Below are 19,633 nucleotides of genomic sequence, written 5' to 3' on the forward strand. Positions count from 1 at the left end.
GGTTAAATGCAGAGGACACATTTCACCGTGTGCACAATGACAATCACTTAACTTTCATTCATTCATTTCATTCTCAGCCAGCTCCTATTACAAAACCAGCTATCTGGGCCGATCCCTGCAGGTAAAGGAACAAAAGTTGGACAACAAGAGGTCACGCATGGCCAAACCACAACGGGCCCGGCGCAACACCCCCGTCACACAGCCGAATGGAGAGATGAGTTGCAGGAAGTGCGGAGAAAGATAAGCACGTATCACACATTCAGCAAGCAAGGAAACACAGCTGTGGCAGGAGGATCAGGCGTGGACTGCCAAAAGGATTCAATTTACGAGAATGGCCCAAAAAAAAAAAAAAACACACATTTCATGCAGTTAGATGCAGAAATGTACTTTAAAATAAATGTTAATATTTAGTTACCCGAAGCTTACCCCAGAGAGCTTAGACCACGCCCTGTATGTACGCATGTTCAGGGCCCTTTATGGGCTTCAGGAGACGCTAATGATGTAGCGCCTGACAGCTTTGAGGACTGTCAGAATACATTACGTGGCCTCAAGGGAACCCTTCGCGTCCCTGCAGTTAAAAGGCAGCGGGTGGCTTTTATTTTATTTCTTTTGGTTTTCAGGTGCCTGAGCCCTGAAATGTGACACCGCGGAGCGTCGAGAGATATTTTCGCATGGCGAAGGGCCGCGGCGCATTTCCTAATCATCCCCTGATTACTGGTGATGAGCATTAATTAGCTATTTATGCAAGCATCACGAATGAGTAATTAGACGAACCGATAAAAGACAATAGCTAGTTAGCATAGATGTCTGTTGTATACAGCCAAAACACACAAAAAAAATACATGTTTAGGTGGCTTTCATTGTCCTTCAATCAGATTTAACTCTTGACTCTAGAGTCGAATCAGCGCGTTTAAAATAAATGCACATAAGCCAATAGGCACACATTTATTAACCTAGAAATAGACTACATGCCAGAACCAAAAAGTTTCGAAACGTTGGAAATGTTTAAAATAAATGTGATACATGGCTGTGACGAAGGCAAGGGACGGTGAATTTGATGAAACGCCCCAATAAGCAGCCACCTTACATTTCGTTTTACGGTGCTTTCTGGTAACACACTTTTGTGAGAGCAGCATACAGGGCCCAATCCTCTGACATGCGTAGTATATTCAGTTTTTTGTTTTGTTTTGTTTTTTTAAACCTAATTTGCCTTTGGACTGGGATTTGACTGACATAGTAATCCGATGTAATAACTCTATATTAACTCATCTTCAGTCAAAATAGTCTGCTCTAATCGAAGTTAACGGGCATGTTGCGGTCCGATTATGAACAGAATATTGGTGTTTGTGCACGAGGACAACTGAAACTCATTTCTGCAGAGGGACGTGACTTTCTCCACACCTTTTCAAGAGGGACAATTTCCTAAACGCTGCTCTGGGAGTCGGAGGGAAGGGGGAGAAACGAAATAACGAAACAAACATCAAAGCCTCCAGGTAGGAAAAAAAGGAACCGCATCATTTCAATTTGAGGGAGAAAGGGCTGGCGGCCATTCCTCCCACTGAGAGGATGATCTTTTTCTGGAGGATGGAGAGGTCTCTCCTTGCAGTTTGATTGCCTGGTTAGCCGACGCACTCCACCCGTGAAGGGGCGAGGGGTGAAATGGGAAATGTTTCCAATGCAAGAAAAGAAGACCGGGCCATGAGGCCATTCTAGTCCTCGTCCAACAGCTGGGAGGCGCTAGCGATGTCGAGCGAGGTGGTGGAGGGCTATTTAGCCATATATTTCCCAGAGGGAACGTCACGTAAGGACTTAGCTTCCACACCCTTAAAATGCGGCCTTTGTGCATCGTTCAGAAGCGACGCCGTTTAGTGAGCTGCTCTGCCCAAATCCAGACAGGTTTTGCCACTGACTGCTCCCCAGGCACCTGTCATGGCTGCCTACTGCTCACCAAAGGTGATGGGTTAAATGCAGAGGACACATTTCACCGTGTGCACATTCACTTAACTTTCATTCATTCATTTCATTCTCAGCCAGCTCCTATTAGAAAACCAACTATCTGGGCCGATACCTGCAAGGAAAGGAACAAAAGTTGGACAACAAGAGGTCACGCATGGCTAAACCACAACGGGCCCGGCGCAACACCCCCGTCACACAGCCGAATGGAGAGACCAGTTGCAGGAAGTGCGGAGAAAGATAAGCACGTATCACACATTCAGCAAGCAAGGAAACACAGCTGTGGCAGGAGGATCAGGCGTGGACTGCCAAAAGGATTCAATTTACGAGAATGGCCCAAAAAAAAAAAAAAAAAAAAACACACACACATTTCATGCAGTTAGATTTGATCTGTGCAGACAGTCGCACAGATCGTACGCCGCGAGATCGTATCGGAAGCTGCCACTTCGCACGCCTTCACAGTTCAGATAACTCAACACCAACATGCAAGCACAAAGGGGCAAAAAATTTTTTTACATCACCAAAAGGGTCGATAAATGGGAGGAGACCAGAGGCGGCGTAGAAAAATATTCTGCCTTTGATGATCTCTGAACGTTACAAACGATAATCTTCCCTGCGGCAGTAGGACACGACGTCCATGCCAATGAGGCAGCCGAGAACAGAGAATGGAATTGAGAAAAGGGAAGTGAAGTGAGGGACACACACTGCCGCTCTGTGATAAGGGCCATCATGAAAACCCAAAGACCCCCATCGATCTCCTCCACCTTTCAGCGCGGCGCCTTAGAAGAGGGATCAATGCGTCTCTGGCTGGAGAGGATACCGTCCTCAACCCCCCTACCCGGCCGGCGGTCACGTCTCGCTAATCTTGCCGCCCTGCGCCTCGTCCCGCAGAAAAGAGACACGTTTACAGCCACGCTCAACTCGATCCAAATTCTCTATTCATCTCCAAAAAGGGGCAGTTCGAGGCAAGCAGGCAGAAGCTAAAATAGCAAACGATCCGGGGACCACATACTGGCACTCGGAAAGAAAAATTCAGAATGTCCTAACGCCTGTATAGTCTGCTACACAGATTAGAGAGACCTTTGTGTTGTCCTGATTGTTAACACCACCTTGAGGTCGATTCTTGTCTTTTTGACAAAGTGTAGTTTAACGTACATCAGCAATGGAGGAGACAGGGCTACGAATGAGTACGGTCGTATCTTTAGTGCTTTCACACGGGTCCGTGTCAATGATGAAGAGATATGAGCGTGCTGTAATAGATTAATTAGCGATTTGTCCAGAGAGGGACTTATGGAAACTAAATGATTTAACGTTAAAATAAAGGCGGGAGAAGCAGCTAATAACGCCTTCTCATAAAAGCAGCATTCATCTGAACAGCTGGGAAGGTGGTCAGGAGATTCACGTAGCCCCCAAGTCTCCTTCCCTCCCGCCACCGCTCGTCTGTCCCTCGGTGCCTCCGTCTCCAGAGGACAGAATGAGAGAGACCCCTCGGGGTGAACACCGCAGGCAAATCTGTCTGGAGCACATGGCCCCCTGTGCGTTCCGGACAGCTGCCGAATGAAGATCCTTTTGCAGCTTAAACGGTGAGCGCACCCGCCATTGGGGGGGGCCCCGAAAGAGCGAGATAAGGACCCCAGAGCGGCATGCATAATCCACAAAAGGCTTTGCTGGATGAAATGAGCATGGAAATGGGTGCACATCATTCGAAAGCATGTAGAGAAATTACACACACACACACGTATATCAACGAATCCATGAAGTGAGTTAAAAAAAAATCTCAATGTGGGACAATTCAGCACTTGGCCGCTGTCCTTGTTGCGGCTGATAATGAGAAAACCTTGCATGCTTGTTAATCACCTCTGGCCCATTAATTAGCGCCAATGGCGAAAAGACCGAAGGAGAGTCTGATGAAATCATGGGGAGCATATGCATGTCGAAACCGTACTAATCTGCCACCACCGACCCGGGCGCCACCCGTCACCATCTGTCTGGCCCTTAATGAGGGGACGACCAGAGGGCCCTCCCCCCCACTCTTAAAACGCCGGCATCTCGTCAACAGATGGAGAACAGAGGCCCCTGCTACGGCATCTGCATTCATAAAAGCTGATCCTGGATCAGTCAAGGGCCACTTGGCGAGCCAACGTCAGCAGAGGTATGCTGGATGGATTTGAAAACACTTTACTGCTATTAAAGGTGTTTTTTCCTCCAAAACAGGTAAAGTTCTGTCCGATCCAGACACAGAAACAGAGTTTCAGGGGACCAAGAGCAGATGTGTTCTAAAACGGATTCCAGTGCTTTATCTTTTTCGCTTATCCATGCAGACGTACTAGCCCGACCTCCAACCTGAGCTTTTAAAACAGCGCTTGGGACATTTTCTGCTCCCGTGTGGACAGGGTAAAGAAAGAAGGAAAAAAATAAGCTGATCTGATTGGTCACTGCCAAGTTCCTTTGAGAAATAAACCACCATTATGAGAAATTTCGGGCTGCAAAGATGTCAGTCAGCGGCTGAGCTGAATTGAAACGAACGTGGAGTGTTTCGCTCCGGTGGAAACGTGTCCTCCCGTTCTTTTCACAACAGTCACCCCCCCCCCCCCAGCACGCTTCAAAAACGGCATACGAAAATGAAAAGAGCTCAGCGGCTCCTGCGTCTATGCAAATGAACGGGCCGCGCCGTGCCATTTCCAACAATGCACCCAAACAGGCCCATTATTACTACGCCTCTGCGAGTAATGAGTGTTCCATCAGGCCGCCAGCAGACGTGCGCCCCCCCCCTCCGCAAACAGAAAAACAACTCATTTTCTGTCACGTGTCCACGCCGTCTGCCCAAGGGACGGGACACAGATCATTAGCCGCTGTCCAGAGCAGGCCAATCTTGCAAATGGCCGCCGCGTACAGGCTGGGGCGGGGGCCACGTTTTAACACACGCCTCCCGAGAAGCTTCGACGCGATCGGCAAACGCGAAGCGGTCATTACAGTCAGCGCGGCGTTTTCCGAGCCGCTTTTATCACCTTGATCTGACAAACAAATGAAAGGGGAGACCAAAGGTTTTAGTCGCTAAATGGCTGCATTTGTCATTTGTATCAGTACAACAGAGACTTCAATACTGCAATTTGTCTCCAGGAGAAGACGGAGTTGACAGAATGGAAAACACGAATGGCTATGCATGATGGCGGCAAAATTATACCAAAATAAAGAGGGTTGTGCAATTTGGTTTTAAAGAATACAAAGGCGCCACTGGTCCTTCTAGAAATGTCTTTTGGGGTCCTTAAGGTCCACAAGTGACTTGAGTGATGTGGACTAAGCCTTAATTACTTTTCTGACTGTATGGGTCATATCTATCAGAACTGATTTGAATTAAATTGCTGGTAAGCTGCATGCTGGTGTTGGTAGTGGGCGTGGTCACGTTTGTGTACAAGCCGCATTGGGAGGCGGAGTAGATGGACACTGCGCCACACCTGGGCTGGGTGTAAATGGTTCACAATGAGGGAGTAAATTTATGCATTTTGTTTAGAAAAAAATAATCTTATACTAATCTAATAACATGGGGCACATTCCCCATGCATTATGCCTTAATAAGTACTGCGGATTAACAGAAACGGGTCGAGTTCACCTGTGCAACATGAGAACGGGTTCATCAATTTAAAAAAAAATAAAAAAAAGTCCCTGTTTGGGCAGCAAAGGCCTTTTGCCTTTGATGTGGAAGGAAAATCTGAGCACTTGGAAGAACGGGACACGCGCGACAAGTTCTACGTCCAATCAGCGATCGGCTCTATAAAAGAGACAATTGTAGAAAAAAGAAATGGGGAATGCTATCAGAGCCAGGGGATCCAGGAGGGGAAAAAAAAAAAAAAAAACAGCAGGCATCCGGTTCTTTGCCGGGATAATGAGCGGATTTTCCTCCTTCACGAGAGATGCTCGGCACAATGAGGAGGTCCTTTGTGGAGGTGGCGCGGCGGCCACCGTCGAGGGCCCACCGCGGGCCGCTTCTTTTGAAGGCCATTCGCACATCTGAATAGCTTTGATGAGGGGACCATTGTCGTTGGGGCTCTGTGTCCCACCCCCGTTGTGTCGAGCGAGTTTTAAAGTACGAGGAGAAAAACACAGAGCAGCGTTTAACAAGAACCATGCAAATTTTCACAGATCTCTTGCATCGTTCAAGGAGGGAAACGAGTAGAATATTTGCATTAGACGTCACACCATGAGACTATATTAGAGGAGGTGTGTGTGTGTGTGTGTGTGTGTGAATGCTCCATCTGAGTTGGACAGGCATTGGACAGGGAATTTAGGGTCCTGTTATTAGCATGGATGCATCTATGACATAGAACTACCGGTGGGTGTGTGTGTGTGTGTGTGTGTGTGTGTGTGTGTGTGTGTGTGTGTGAGAATCACTCCACCAATCCGGCTTGATGTGCCTTCCTGATCTCCACTAGCCTCTCGTGAAGCTCATGAAATATTCAGAAGACTGTATATTAGTGCCTGGCTGCTTTTTTTTTTTTTTTATAAATGGCAGAGGGGAGCAGAATATTAAAGCTACTCCCTGAGCTGCCGCTAGCCGCTCCGAAGACACCAGAGCAACAGCAGCGGCCTCCGGGAGAGGAAAACGAGGACAGGAAGAACCAATCAGTTTTGGGAATTCAATCAATTTTTGGGGATAGAAAAGCAAAGAGAGGAAAAAAAGAACCACCTTTTGGGGACACGTACCTGTGCCACTATTGTGCACGCGTGTATAAAGGGGTTTCAGGTACTTGGCGGCGGCGATCACCGTTTCCCTTCTTCCTATCTGACCAACACTGTGGCCAAGGGATCGTTTTAACACGATCGCATGTACAGGGCTCTACGATTTCGGTGATGCGGAAAACGCGCAGGGAATCCAACAGACGGAAGGTGTCGTACAACCCGGAATTGCGTAGAATTGGCGTGACTGGCCGCTGCGTCACACGCGTTTCCTGTTGAGGCGGGACTTTCGTGCACACACCAATGCGACCTAAACTTCAGACAAATCAGCTGATTCAAAGGGTGATTTTATCATCATGGTCCCAGGCCATTATGAAAGTGGACAACTTTTTCCCGTATTCCAGGTTTCTATGTTGATATCAATTGTTAAAACAAGTAGAAGAATAGTGTAATATTGTGAAAAAGTAAATGCTTCTACAAAGCAAACAGTAAATGTTAGTGATTGTCATTTTGATTTTTTTTCATCCACTTCAGTCACACATGTTCGAGGTGAATAAATATGTTTATTATGAGAAAAATGGAATTCAGAAGAGTTAAAATGGAAGAAAAAATTATTTCATAGGGCCCTACGCATGTAGCGTGGTTTCCAACAAGGAGGCTCAGAACATCCTTTCAGCATCAATGTTCCAATTACAAGAGGACACAAGAGTCAGAGGCCTGAGACCATTAGTGATGTCACTTCAAAAACTTTATTTCTGATATTAATAAAAATTTTATGAGCTCCACACACAATCTTTGCTGTGAATGGCCATTTGGTTCCCTCTTCACAAAATGAGCGCAAAAAAAAAAAAAACACTGGATAAGTACCTTTTGTAGCAAATCCATTATCTTAAGGTAACACAACATAGTCCAGATTAGGAGGATGGGTACAGAGTGTTTAACCAATAGCTGAAGTGCAAAGGTCATCTAATTATTTATTTATTTATTTATTTTTAAATATATAGCACAGCCCTGAGTCAATATGCAATATAGTGGGAATGCAGATCTTAGTCATGATGCACCAAAATTTGGGAATGCATTACAAGCATCTGTGCTGCAATGGTTCTTCTATTATCTTGTATTCACATTACATATTCATTTACATTTATGGCAAATCATCTGTTGCTTTTCTTTTTAAATTTAAGTAGTTGGAAATTTAAATCTGCATATGTATGATTTCCCATCCTTGTGGGGACCCCAAGTAGTAATGCTAAACCATCTGTACTCTGTTCTGCTGGCTTAGTTTCACAGCAGACCCAGAGGGAGAATCGGGGCGCCGCGGAATCCCTATTGTGCTTCGAGTCAATCCAGGAGCCGTCCATCCGTCCCCCTACCAGCCCAAGCTGTGTCACTCCAGCTCCCTCAGCTAATCGAGCGCTATTAAGAGCTCTGGGGACGCGGTTGGTATTCAGCGCACAGCCACAATATCTGAGAGCAGATGAACTCAAACCAGCCACAGCTAATGGAGAAATAAAAATAATAAATAAAAAAAAAAGAGAAAGTAACAAGGAAATAAGGGAAGGGGGAACAATAGGAACGTGATCAGAAAGGACTGAGGGAGAAACGACAGCGAGGGAGGAGGAAAAGGCGAAAAGGAGCGATGGATTGATGAAGCGGTGGGTGGGAGGCGGTGCTGCACGCGAAGTGCGGACCTCACACGCCGAGCTCGTTCTGCGGAGACTCACCGCGTTCCGTCCGCCTTCCAGCTGACCTTGTACGGGTTCTGCTCCAAGAACTTGAGGTTCTTCCTGTCCATAGAAACGGGCTGAGCTCCGGGAAACCCAGACCTGGGGACCGCACACACAATCAGATCATATTAATCTAGGCGCGTACACAAGCATGCTGTCCTATATGACCCCAAATAACCCCAAATTCCCAAAACAATAAAGCAAGGGCGGCAAATCCACATCCATTTTCATTTTCTTGTTTCAAAGTAAAATCTTCGGCTCATTTCTGTGGGGAAATTTGCCATCTGTGAGAACCACGGCAAAAGACGAAGCTGAGCCAGTTTGACAAAAATGAACAAGCCCCCCCTGCTCCGGCCAGATAATCTCCGGCATTAACAGAGGCTGCCCGGTCCTGCTTTAAATTCCGGCGGCTTCTGCACAACAGATGCTCACCTCTCCCACTCCGAGAACTCCTGGCAGGTCCTCTGCACCTGGCCCAGTTTTGGCTGGTCCTTCAGCTGCGTGACTCCCTTCACGGAGAGCCCTTCCAGGAAAACTGCATTCTGAGTGGGGGAAGAGACCATTAAGAAGGAGGGCAGCTATTAGGCCTCCGTACCAAGAACACACGGCTAAATAAACCAGGACTCCCTGCTCATTGATCACCTCCAGAACAAAATTCGGTCATATCTGACATTCGAACTTTGATCTCAGGGGTTCTTCGGTGACCTCTAGTGAACCTTTGTGCCATTTGAAGAAATTCCCGCAAGACTCCTTCTTGCGATCATGTGCTCACAACAAGGGAGCCATAACGTTCTGGAGGCATGAAATCAGAGTGTGTTCTATTAATTCTGGGGTGAGCAGCAGCACACAGCCAATCTTCAGCACCACAGAGTGGATCTCATACTTTATGCAAAAAAATAAAAAAAAGGAACATTTGCAGCAGAAGATAATGGGCGTGCCCAACAGACCATGAAATTTGATTAAAAAAAAATTAAAAATCTGTCTCCAAACTGGCAAAGCAAAACACAAAAACACATATTACGTTCATAAATACTTCACAGTCAAAATTAAGCAGCACATATGCATAATTCAGCAGATCAGCACTAAGCTTCGTGTTTTAATACAAAGGAACATAACCCATGGGTACAAAATGGAACAGACTTAATAACCAAGTTAATACATGGAGTGTTTAAATGTTTGGTCAAGAAATAAAAAAATATATATAATACAATATGAGAGGTTGTCAGAAGCAAAAGTTATAGGGAATGCAGGCATTAAAGAAAAGTTCTCACCATTTTTAATTTCTCTTTTTTCTTTTTCCAAGAGCCAGAAGCTGATGACCCAGGAGCTGACTCTTGTCCAATCGGGTTTCCGTCATCGTCCAGGTCCCCATCGTCATCTTCGAAGCACCAATCGGGCAGCGCCGGGGCAGGAGGCACAGCTTCCCCGCTGCCATAGCGTCGAAACAGTTCCTTCAGGTAATCTTCTTTGTAGATGCCGGGAGTGCGTGCTTTGGCAAAGGCCACCACTGCCGCATCAACACTTTATTTAAGACAAGAAAGAGCCCTAATGAACACACATTACCAAAAAGTACGGACACCCACAAAGAAATGAAGTGCGCTGTTAAAGGTCCCCAGTCAAGATTTTTTTTTTTTTCCTGACTTATTGGTCCCCTAAAACTGTATCTGAAGCAACTTTCCAAAATTCACCCTTGGTGCAGAATTCCAGCCACTTTGATCCAGTCCCACAATGAGATTTCCCAGGACACCCCCCCCCCCCCCCAACACATTTGTGCTCATTTTTACATCCAATCACCGAGCGACTGCAATGCTTTGCACATTTGGAAGCCATGACAATCGGTGCAAATAATGTTTTAGGGGAGGGGCGGGAAAAATGGTAGGTAACCTTTCCCTTTATGACATCATAAGGGGAGAAATTCCAGATCAGACCATCTGAGCTGCCGTTCTCTGAAAGGTGAAGCAGAATGACCAAAGCTCTCTTTACAACTATTGCCATTTCTAACCACTGCAGGACCCTAGACAGACTCAGGGAACTCATATTAATGTTAAATAATCTCACAAAGTGAAAGTTTCATAACAGCAGACCTTTAACATTTATGAATAATGATAAACTTCATTACAAAGTACCGGCTAAAGGTCACAGCTTTCACAGGGGGGGAGACCACTTCACAACGCTTCCAGAACCCTGTACAAAAGGCTATGGATTTTTTTCCTTTGATTAATTTATCCTGTAAAAAGTGTTAGTGGTGGTACTTCTTTCCTTGCATTGATTTCTATTGCTTTTTTTTCAAACAATCAAAAAATGATTGCCACTATAATGCAATACAACGAAACTTAAACACCTTTGTAGCAGAAACTAAAATGAACCGAAGGAAATTCGCCAGACAGCAGTTACGTTACAACACTATTGTGACTAATTATGACAAAATTTGGCTTTTTTCATTTTTAAACTGGGATTTCTTAGTCTTCAATGAACAGTGATGTAACAATTTTCATGGACAGCATATTGCGTCACTGCATGACTCTTTGCGAGTAACCCCCTGCTGCCTCTAGAGACGAGGAGTGATATAGCAAGGCAGGGCACTGTTATCGGATTCTCTGCGATTAAACTTAGTCAGATTTTCACTACAGACTGCACTTTTAAGTCCAAATTAACCTCATACAAATTAGCTAATAGCTCGCTAAATTCTGAATGGGTTTTTGAGACGTAATCGATTGATCAATCATCAGTGCTTAATGTCGATTAGATCACACAACAAGTTTTACTGAAAAAAAATTGAGAACTAATTTTTACGAGGATATTTACATCAACAATGTGCCAATTGGTTTTTGAGAAGAGCGAAAAACATGCCTAGACTCTTTGACTTTGATGGGCTTCCAAACCGACCCTCCTGGCTTTCATATATTCAAATATTATATTATTTCTCCAGACTACATCCCTGCCAGTCCACACTTCTGATTTATTTATTACCACAGGAGGGGGTGGGGTGTGTGTGTGTGTGTGTGTGTGTGTTGGGGGGGGGTGTGTTCCTGCATAGAAAGAATCCCGCCTACCACTTCAACCAAGCTCTCACAGACCTCTGTGATGTCAGACGTGCCGAACTACAGGTCACGTCTGCAACCATGGTAACGGACAAGGGGCACGGCTCCAACCACCGCTATGATAAGACATCATTCACACACAAAAACCAGGGAGAGGGGCGGGGAGTTCGGTCCGGCGGCAAATTGTTCCACTTCTGTGGGTGGAGACTGACATTTGTTACATCGACCTTTGTGTGCACAGTTTAAAAAAAAAAAAAAAAAAAAAAAAAAAAAAAAAAGAAAGAAAGAAAGAAAGAAAGAAAAAAAGGCCAAAACACGCGGTGCCCTCACCTCCAGTCCATCTTCTCCACCAGGTAAGCACAGATGAGGAAGCCAGTCCGGTTGAAGCCGTGAGTGCAGTGGACGCCTGCAGGGACAGAGGAACAGTCAACGGCGGGACGGTTCGTGCTGAAATCTGTTGTGGAGCAACTCTCTCATTTGGCAGAATAAGTGCATGTGCAAAGGTTATTGGGCTCCGTATAAAATAGTCCAGACAGACACAAAGTCCCCTCTTCAAATTCAGAATAAGACAGACGTCCACGCCTGAGGGGAGGGGGCATTCGGTGGCAGCTATTTATCGTGAGCCAGCATGCGCCTCGGCACGTCCGCGTCTTCGAGGCTCGTCCTCGCCACAAACGCCTGTTGCTGTGCGCCGGGAGACCCTCCCGTCGATTCGTTGGGCGACAGCGACGCGCTGCGCATTAATAAAGCCCGTGCCCTCCACCTCCCCTTGCTGCGGGGTGTACACGCACTCCGTCGGCTCTTCATTAAATTTTCATGTTCCAGCGCCGACGCGGCGCAGAGCAGGTATGAATCCGTCTCCAGTGCCTTTGTTCGTCCCGGCACGCCACCGGGACGCTGCTTCACCTTCTGGTGACGTGTCATTATCACCCTGCTGCTCAGGACCATGACTGGTCGAGCAGAGCGCAACCTCTGCTCCTTTTGCAGACATAAAGACACGTCTGGGTACAACGGTGACGAGAGACGTTCCGATATCGCGGCTCTTTTTGTGATTAAGCGAGTCTCCAACTGCCCCTTTGTTTTGACGGACAAACTAATGGACTAGTGGCCGGCAGCAGCAATGAATTTTGTATAGCCACTCTGTGGCCATGGGCCTACTGGGAGCAAAGGGTGGCCGAGTGGACCAAAGGCACCAAAATGAGAGAGAAAGAGGGCCCCCTAGTGTCTGCAGCGCAGAAATACAGAAAAAAAAAGGTACAAAAGCAATTTAGGGTTCAGTATCTAGCTCAGGGACACAATGGTAGTAAGTGGGACTTGAACCCGGGTCTTCGGGTTCATGGGCGAGTGTGTTACCCACCACCCTTAAATCAAAGTGGAGCCTAGCACACGGTGACACAAGGACACAGGGCCTCTGCATTTAACCATCACCCAGTGGGCAGTCATGAAAGGAGCCCGGGGAGCAGGGTGTACTTTGCTCAGCGGCACCTTGGCGGTTCGGGGTCCACTTCCTAACCTGCTACGCCACCACCGTTTCAGTAAAAGGAGATGAAGGCTGGTCCTTCACCGAGCAAAGTCTCACAACGCAGAAAAGTCCCTAACCAATAGATCTAAATAAATAAACTCATAAACCAGTGCACTGGCAATAAGTATTAATACATTCAGACTTGCTACCATGTTATTATTGCACAGTGGCGCATGAAAAGACTGAAAAAAGAATAAGAACTAATATGTGGCTCCCCCTAGAGTGCAACAGTTATAAACACACATTACGATGCCTACCACATCTGGTACAGAAGATTCAAGGTTCAAGAGAGGTTCATTGCAGTACAACAGTATACGCGGTATAAAGATGTATTGAAATACTTTTTCCACACAGACCCTTACAGTGCAATCTTAAAAAGAAAAAAAAAACATATATATAATATATACACACACACACGTATATAAACGCTAAACTAAACTATACTAACTAAAACACTGTACAGGCTGTAAAACTTTCTGTACACTGAACAAGGACAAACAGGACATCATGTAAGATGCTTGTAAGCGGGTATAATGGATGAATGGTAGAAGCCTAGTGGGTAACACACTCGCCTATGAACCAGAAGACCCAGGTTCAAATCCCACTTACTACCATTGTGTCCCTGAGCAGGACACTTAACCCTGAGTGTCTCCAGGGGGGACTGTCCCTGTAACTACTGGTTGTAAGTCTCTCTGGATAAGGGTGTCTGATAAATGCTGTAAATGTCATGGATATTTCAAACAAGACAAGACAAAGTATTGACATTTACAATGCAAGTAATGCAAACATGTAGGCTTCAATGATTATGGGGAAAATATTTTGGGAGTGTCTTACCTATAAGCTCCTGGGGACATTTTTCGATAAAATTTGCACACAGTCTGATAAACATGCGTGTAGTCTCAGCAGAAGGACATTCAGCATGGCTGCGAGAGGGAAACAGCTCATTAAAAATCACAGAAGAAGATATACATCAGTCAGTGCAACAGTAATGTAATAATATAGATGTTGATAGAAGGGCTGCGTGTCGCCTGATCTCCTGCAAGTAAAAGTCTACAGATGGAGAACAACGATGTATTGCTGCTCAGTCTCTTTCTCTACACACATCATGTCATTCTTTTGTGAAAAAGAAATTCTGCAATAAACTCTTTACAAAAGCCAACATTTGATCAATGTTTTGTGCAGGGCTGTTTTTAACATCCCCACCTTTAAGAAGTGTAAAATCTTACCCTTTGCATGGCAGTTTGACATAATTTATCCCCTCCTTTTCAATGTCATTCTGGTCATAAAATCTGGAGGTGTTGGTAAGATCAATAAGCAAGCCCATTTTCACCTGAGGAAGAAATGAAAGTGATCCCTTTTTGCCATTGCGATGCACAGCACGCGGTTACACACAATCCCACGTTTTATACCGGATCCCGCGATTCCGTATCTTGGAAATCAGAGGGCACTATGCGTGGGGACCTTGGTCAAGGGGACCTCAGAGGCACTTCGGCGGTTCAGGATTCGAACCCGAACCCATCGGTTACGAGGCCGCCACACTTAACAGACACACCGCAAAACCCAAAAGCAAAATCTTGGTTGTATTCTGAAATGGACGGTGAAAGAAAAAAAAAAAAAAAAAAAAAAGTACCTGTAGACTCTTAAGGTAGTTGGACAACATGCTTGGGAGAAACCGGTTCTCTTCTGGCACTTGGTCGTCATATTTGTGACCCAACATGGTCTTCATGGGCAGGAATTTCCCTGGACACAAACAAACGTGTGATGTCCCATACAGTTGAGGAACCCCGAATGATCAACATTCATGAAGGGCCGCGACACGGCAGGGACGACCTCCGACACAGATTTTCCCCCAATTTGGTGGTGGCCGAGGGACACTTGCACCTTTAGTGAAAGTGAAGTTATTGTCATTGTGAAACACAGCACAGCACGTGATGACGCAATGAAATATGTCCTCTGTCTTTAACCATCACCGTGGGGACACCTGCGACACCGTTAAAATCACGCCGACGTCGCCTCATTTACAATCACTTGGCGGAATGAACATATAAACACGGTTACTTCTACAGAAACACTTAATAATCCACGAACACTGTAACCGAAGTTCAAAACTTTTAAAAATCAACGTAATTAAACGGCGAACATTTTTTTAAACATTTAAGACGAAAAACAAACATCTATGTAGAATTTCACGTCAAGTTGGGGGACAAAATAGGTTCCGTCCGGGCTTCTAAGTCGGCTCGTCAGGGGAGGTCCGAAACGTCACGTTAGCATTAGCATGTATTTAGCGCATAGCATGTAATGCTAACCGGGGCGAGCTTACCTGCCACGGGCTGTCCCCTCCTCGGACAGTTTTGCCACCGCGGTGGCGGCCCCTTGCGCGACATCGCGGCCTTGTCTCAGGAGACTTCTGTCCGGTCCCCGGAACGTTGTGGGCGGGCGAAGACGGGCCCGCCAGGCGGACTAGCACAGCAACGCGGCTACGCCGCAACCTGCAGCCGCAAGGCCCGGTTACATGCGGCCGCCGCGCGGCATTCCGCCGTCGGCTGGTGAACGGGAGCTCGCAACGCGGTCCGCTCCTGGCTCACGGCGCGGCTCGGCGACGCTCTGAAAGCCGCAGGAACGACGCGGACGTGCTGCTCCAGGAGCCACTCGCGGCGGCCATTAAGGAACTTCGTCACGGCTCTTACCCAGGGTGCACCGCGTTGTTTATGGCGCGGGAGGCTCGCCGTTCGCTTTCGCTTGATTCGAAGCGCGGATTTTTTTTCCGCGATGCTTGTACGAACACGGACGGTCCGGCGGGTCGGTGTCGGTGCGCGTAAACGCGCGGTGCGTGGCGGCGCGTTTTTTCAAATTAAAAGTCCCCATTTACTGCACGCAATCGCTGTTGCGTTCGGCGTTGCCAGGATCGGAAAAAATTACTTGTTTGTTTTTTCGACTGATACATCACACAGACACAGGGCGACAGCAGAATAATATAAAAACAGAAACTTAGATAACTTCAATAAAAAAATAAAAGTCTCAAATATAAGTCTGAGTGGTCAGTAAATAAAACAGAATAAAGTCAAATAAAATAATCGGGAAGAAAACAGCTATAATATGAATTGAAACTGTGCTACTCTGTAATTGCCTGATATAAAATTTAACGCGAATTAACGCATATTTCTGATATGTTTAGCATAATGGACTGTGGAGGTGATCCTGATACTGCTCTTTTAATGCACATGCACAATGTTTCCTAGGGCTCTCATCAGTATTTAATTACATTATGTTTATTAGAATGCCCCTTTAAATGTGACTCTACCACGTTTCAGTGTCCGTCGCATGACAGTAGCTAAATATTTTCGTAGTTTCGAGACAGCAGTGCAACATGTACTAAATTGCTCCTGTAGTGTACGTTCAGCGTACGAATAGCGTCATGACGTCATTGGAGGTTTCTGTTTCGACGTTTCAAACCAAGTTGTTTAGTGTCATATCGGCACGACAGTAGTTATGAACCCCGCCGGCAAACGATTGCAACATGCACCTCTGCCAGAATTGCGAAACGTTTTTATTTATTTCCCCCTCTGCGTGTGTGAAGGTGGAGAAACATGCTGCTTGCACGACAGGGGACATGTCCGGGAACGTCAAGTTTCGACGTTATTCGTCTCCGCCAAAGAAACGAGAGAAACTACGAGACGGCTGGAAAGTACCTGAGGGAAAGAATGTAGTGACGCACGTCACGTCGTGGGCGTGGCGCCAGCATCCAGCGCTCTCTGATTGGCCGAGAGGCCCGACGACCTCGGTCGCCAACCTGCCCTTTAATAGGCGACCGCTCGTGGGTTCTTGGCCTCGATTATAAACTAAAGAGTCGCGCTGATGCTCTCTGCGGCTGCGACGGATCCGCGTTTCGATTTAGGAGTTTGCGTTGCCGCTGTGCGCCCGCTGGGCGTGGCCACCACCCGCCTGTAATCCGGAAGTGCCCCGCCCCCCCCGCGCGCCATCTTCACGCCAATTCCCGGGTTCGACACATCGGCGAGTTCGGAAGCAGCTCGACTCGGTGGGAAGCAGCCGGGCGCGTCGCAGCGGCCCGTCCATGCCGCCTCACCTGCTCGCTCCTGGCGAGTTTAAAACCATGCCCGGCAGGTCTCCGGGGCAGCGCGTCCAGCCGAGCCTCGACGACGTCGAGAACGACGAGCCCGCGACTTCCGCGCCGCACCTGGACAAAAAGCGGCAGGCGCTGCTCAAGAAGCTGCACGGCAAGCCCCGGCAGAACCAGAAGCATTCGGGTCACCTGAAAAACAACGCGGCGCGGCTGGCGGAGCTCAGCAGCAACAACAACAACAACGGCGGTGGCGGCAACGTAGTTTCTGCGGTGAAAACGGGCACCAAGAAAGACGTACGTCGCTTTTTTTTTACGTGTAACACTTGTCTGGTTTTTAATCACCGCTCATTTGTTATTATTGTTCTAATGCGAGGTGGAGTCGTGTTTACGGTCTGAAGTTTTTCGATTCCTTGTTGGTTGCCAGATCTGATATGAAACGCAATAAGCGCGCAGTCGACCAATTAATCTCGTGGCGTCGTTCATTTTTAAAGGATCTGTTTTCCCTCAAACTCAAGCTTGCTCCTTGTTTTGACATTAACCGGAGAAAGTCGTAGTAGTAACAGTTTAAATATACGAGTTTATGGAAAACTGGGGCGAAAAAGCCGGATATGGCAACCATGCAGCAACACTAATGTAAGTGGGCGTGGTTTGTGACGTAGGCTCGGGGAAATGCTGCGTGGACGTGCAGAGGGAGACGTTGAGCATGTCGCCCATACGCGTCCTATGCTTTTGCTGTCTCTACACTCCAGACCTCCTTTTTTGTTTACTTTTACGTCACATGTCACACTCGCGGCCCTCTGCCCACATCCCGCGAGATCACTTTATATAGATGTATTGTTATGGCGCGGCTTTATGGACTAGCTATTAAAAAAAACTACAGATCCCATAATGCAGTGCGCGCTTTACTGACAAACTGAGCTCAGAGCTCGCACACCGTTTTGGCCGTGTACACAGGCAACTGAAGCACTGCATTATGGGATCTGTAGTTTGTGTGTTTGACACCCCTGGTTTACGCATTTGTTGCATGACTGATAACTACTTTTTATTTCTTCTCCGCAGTTGAGATCCAAAGCAGGACGAGCCGAGCGCATCTTTCAGCCAAGCGGATTGGCCGTCCACAGCAGACATGAGCAGAGTGCCCCAAACTCGACTTGCAGCGAGAGCCAGAGGAACAAGCATGGCAGTGCAGACGGCACAGCGGCACCCACAAGGCAACGCGACAACCGACGCGTCCAGAAGCCCTCTACTCCCGCACAACCGGGCCGCAAGGAGGTTAAAAAGCCCGCCGGCCCTGCAGACCATGCCGTGGCCGTGAGTGCCTGCCGACCTGAGCCCTCGGACTGCCTCATAGAAGCAGAAAGGGCATACGCCGGTGCCAAGTTCAGCGAGCCTCCGTCGCCCAGCGTCCTCCCCAAACCGCCCAGCCACTGGGTGGGAGAGAGCGTCCCCGAGCATTCGGGCGACAGCAGGGTGCAGATGACCGTGCACCTTAAGACTCTGCTGAACGTACAAGTTGGGCCATGACCGTTACTTCTGAACGATTGGTCTTGGTCGTGTCTGGACGTCGAATTTTGTTGCGATTGGACTCCTCAAATTTTAAGGATGCGACGGATGTCTTGCGATGGTGTGTGGCGCTGCCTTGTGTTCGATGGATTTACGTGCAATGAGATCGTGTAAATGCTTGTACGAAAGCAGACATGTAATATATGTGTATATTTTTTTTCGTGTTATTTTAAAGTAAATTATAGTTTTGTTACTGGGGTTTAGAAAGGAAAAAAAACAGACGTGCATCACGATCAGGCGTGCTACATACGTGTTCCACGAATCACCTGCGGGATGCGCTGCATGTAAGAAGCGTTCATGCAGATTTGCACACAGTGCGTTAAAAGGCGTGGCGTGTTAATGCTTGACATTAACAATTGACTGTCGGACTCTGAATGTCTGAAGTCACTTTAAGAGAGCGGGTTTGCGCTGCCTGCTGGCAAACAACAATGACTATTTTTCTGTTAAGCACTGATGATTTTCTGGTTTTGCTTTTACAATCATGTAATTTGTCCTTCGCTCACCAGTGTTGAGAAATCCTGAGAATGCTGTTTGCCCAAAAGTAAGCCGTGGGCAGTTCGCATTTGCACTTCGACAGCAAGGCAGCTACGAGTTCTTTTGTCTTTTTGACAGAGCAAAAAAAAATAATTTTTCTGTTTTTTCACATAATTGAATGACATTATTTTAACAACTCTATTGAACTCATCGAGTATTTCCTGAACCTAAAATTTGAACAATCGGCATAAGGAACGTAAAATATTTTTATTTTTTAATGTTAAAAAAAAAAGAACAAATTGAAATAAAGAAATTTGCATTCCCCTATGTCTTGTTTTATTTATTTACAGTTAAAAAATTAGTTTTTAATTAGTTTTGGGCCGCTATTACATATAGATACATATAGAACACTTTAACAATAAGAAAATAAATCTATGAACATAGGGTCCGTATCCCGATAAGTCTATAAGTCGAGGGAACTTCACTGAACTCAGCTGGCATCCTCATTATTTCTCAATAAATCTGCTAACCAACTTGTGTGCATATGGACATATTTTAGAATGATTTAGTTAATATATAGTATTTTTTTCTGTATGAA

The 19,633-nt window shown here is 46.6% G+C and overlaps 2 protein-coding genes across 2 annotated transcripts in view; one reads left to right on the top strand and one right to left on the bottom strand.

The window, feature by feature from the left end:
- The window catches only part of rngtt (RNA guanylyltransferase and 5'-phosphatase), a 67,587-nt gene extending 51,427 nt beyond the window's left edge, over positions 1–16,160 (bottom strand). Inside the window, exons 1-8 of the mRNA XM_028953014.1 lie at positions 15,238–16,160; positions 14,548–14,657; positions 14,144–14,247; positions 13,752–13,840; positions 11,726–11,801; positions 9,626–9,875; positions 8,787–8,896; positions 8,352–8,453 (exon numbers count right to left, since the gene is read on the bottom strand). Coding sequence (XP_028808847.1) covers positions 8,352–8,453; positions 8,787–8,896; positions 9,626–9,875; positions 11,726–11,801; positions 13,752–13,840; positions 14,144–14,247; positions 14,548–14,657; positions 15,238–15,301 — 905 coding nt within the window. The 5' untranslated portion in view covers positions 15,302–16,160. The remainder of the gene's footprint in view (positions 1–8,351; positions 8,454–8,786; positions 8,897–9,625; positions 9,876–11,725; positions 11,802–13,751; positions 13,841–14,143; positions 14,248–14,547; positions 14,658–15,237) is intronic.
- A 555-nt stretch (positions 16,161–16,715) lies between these two features.
- Positions 16,716–19,633, top strand: pnrc1 (proline-rich nuclear receptor coactivator 1). The gene is made up of 2 exons (XM_028953015.1): positions 16,716–17,292; positions 18,058–19,633. The coding sequence occupies exons 1-2, from the start codon at positions 16,990–16,992 to the stop codon at positions 18,520–18,522; spliced, it is 768 nt and encodes a 255-aa protein (XP_028808848.1). The 5' UTR covers positions 16,716–16,989; the 3' UTR covers positions 18,523–19,633.

The sequence above is a fragment of the Denticeps clupeoides genome, chromosome 14 (genome assembly GCF_900700375.1).
Source record: "Denticeps clupeoides chromosome 14, fDenClu1.1, whole genome shotgun sequence".
NCBI lineage: Eukaryota > Metazoa > Chordata > Actinopteri > Clupeiformes > Denticipitidae > Denticeps > Denticeps clupeoides.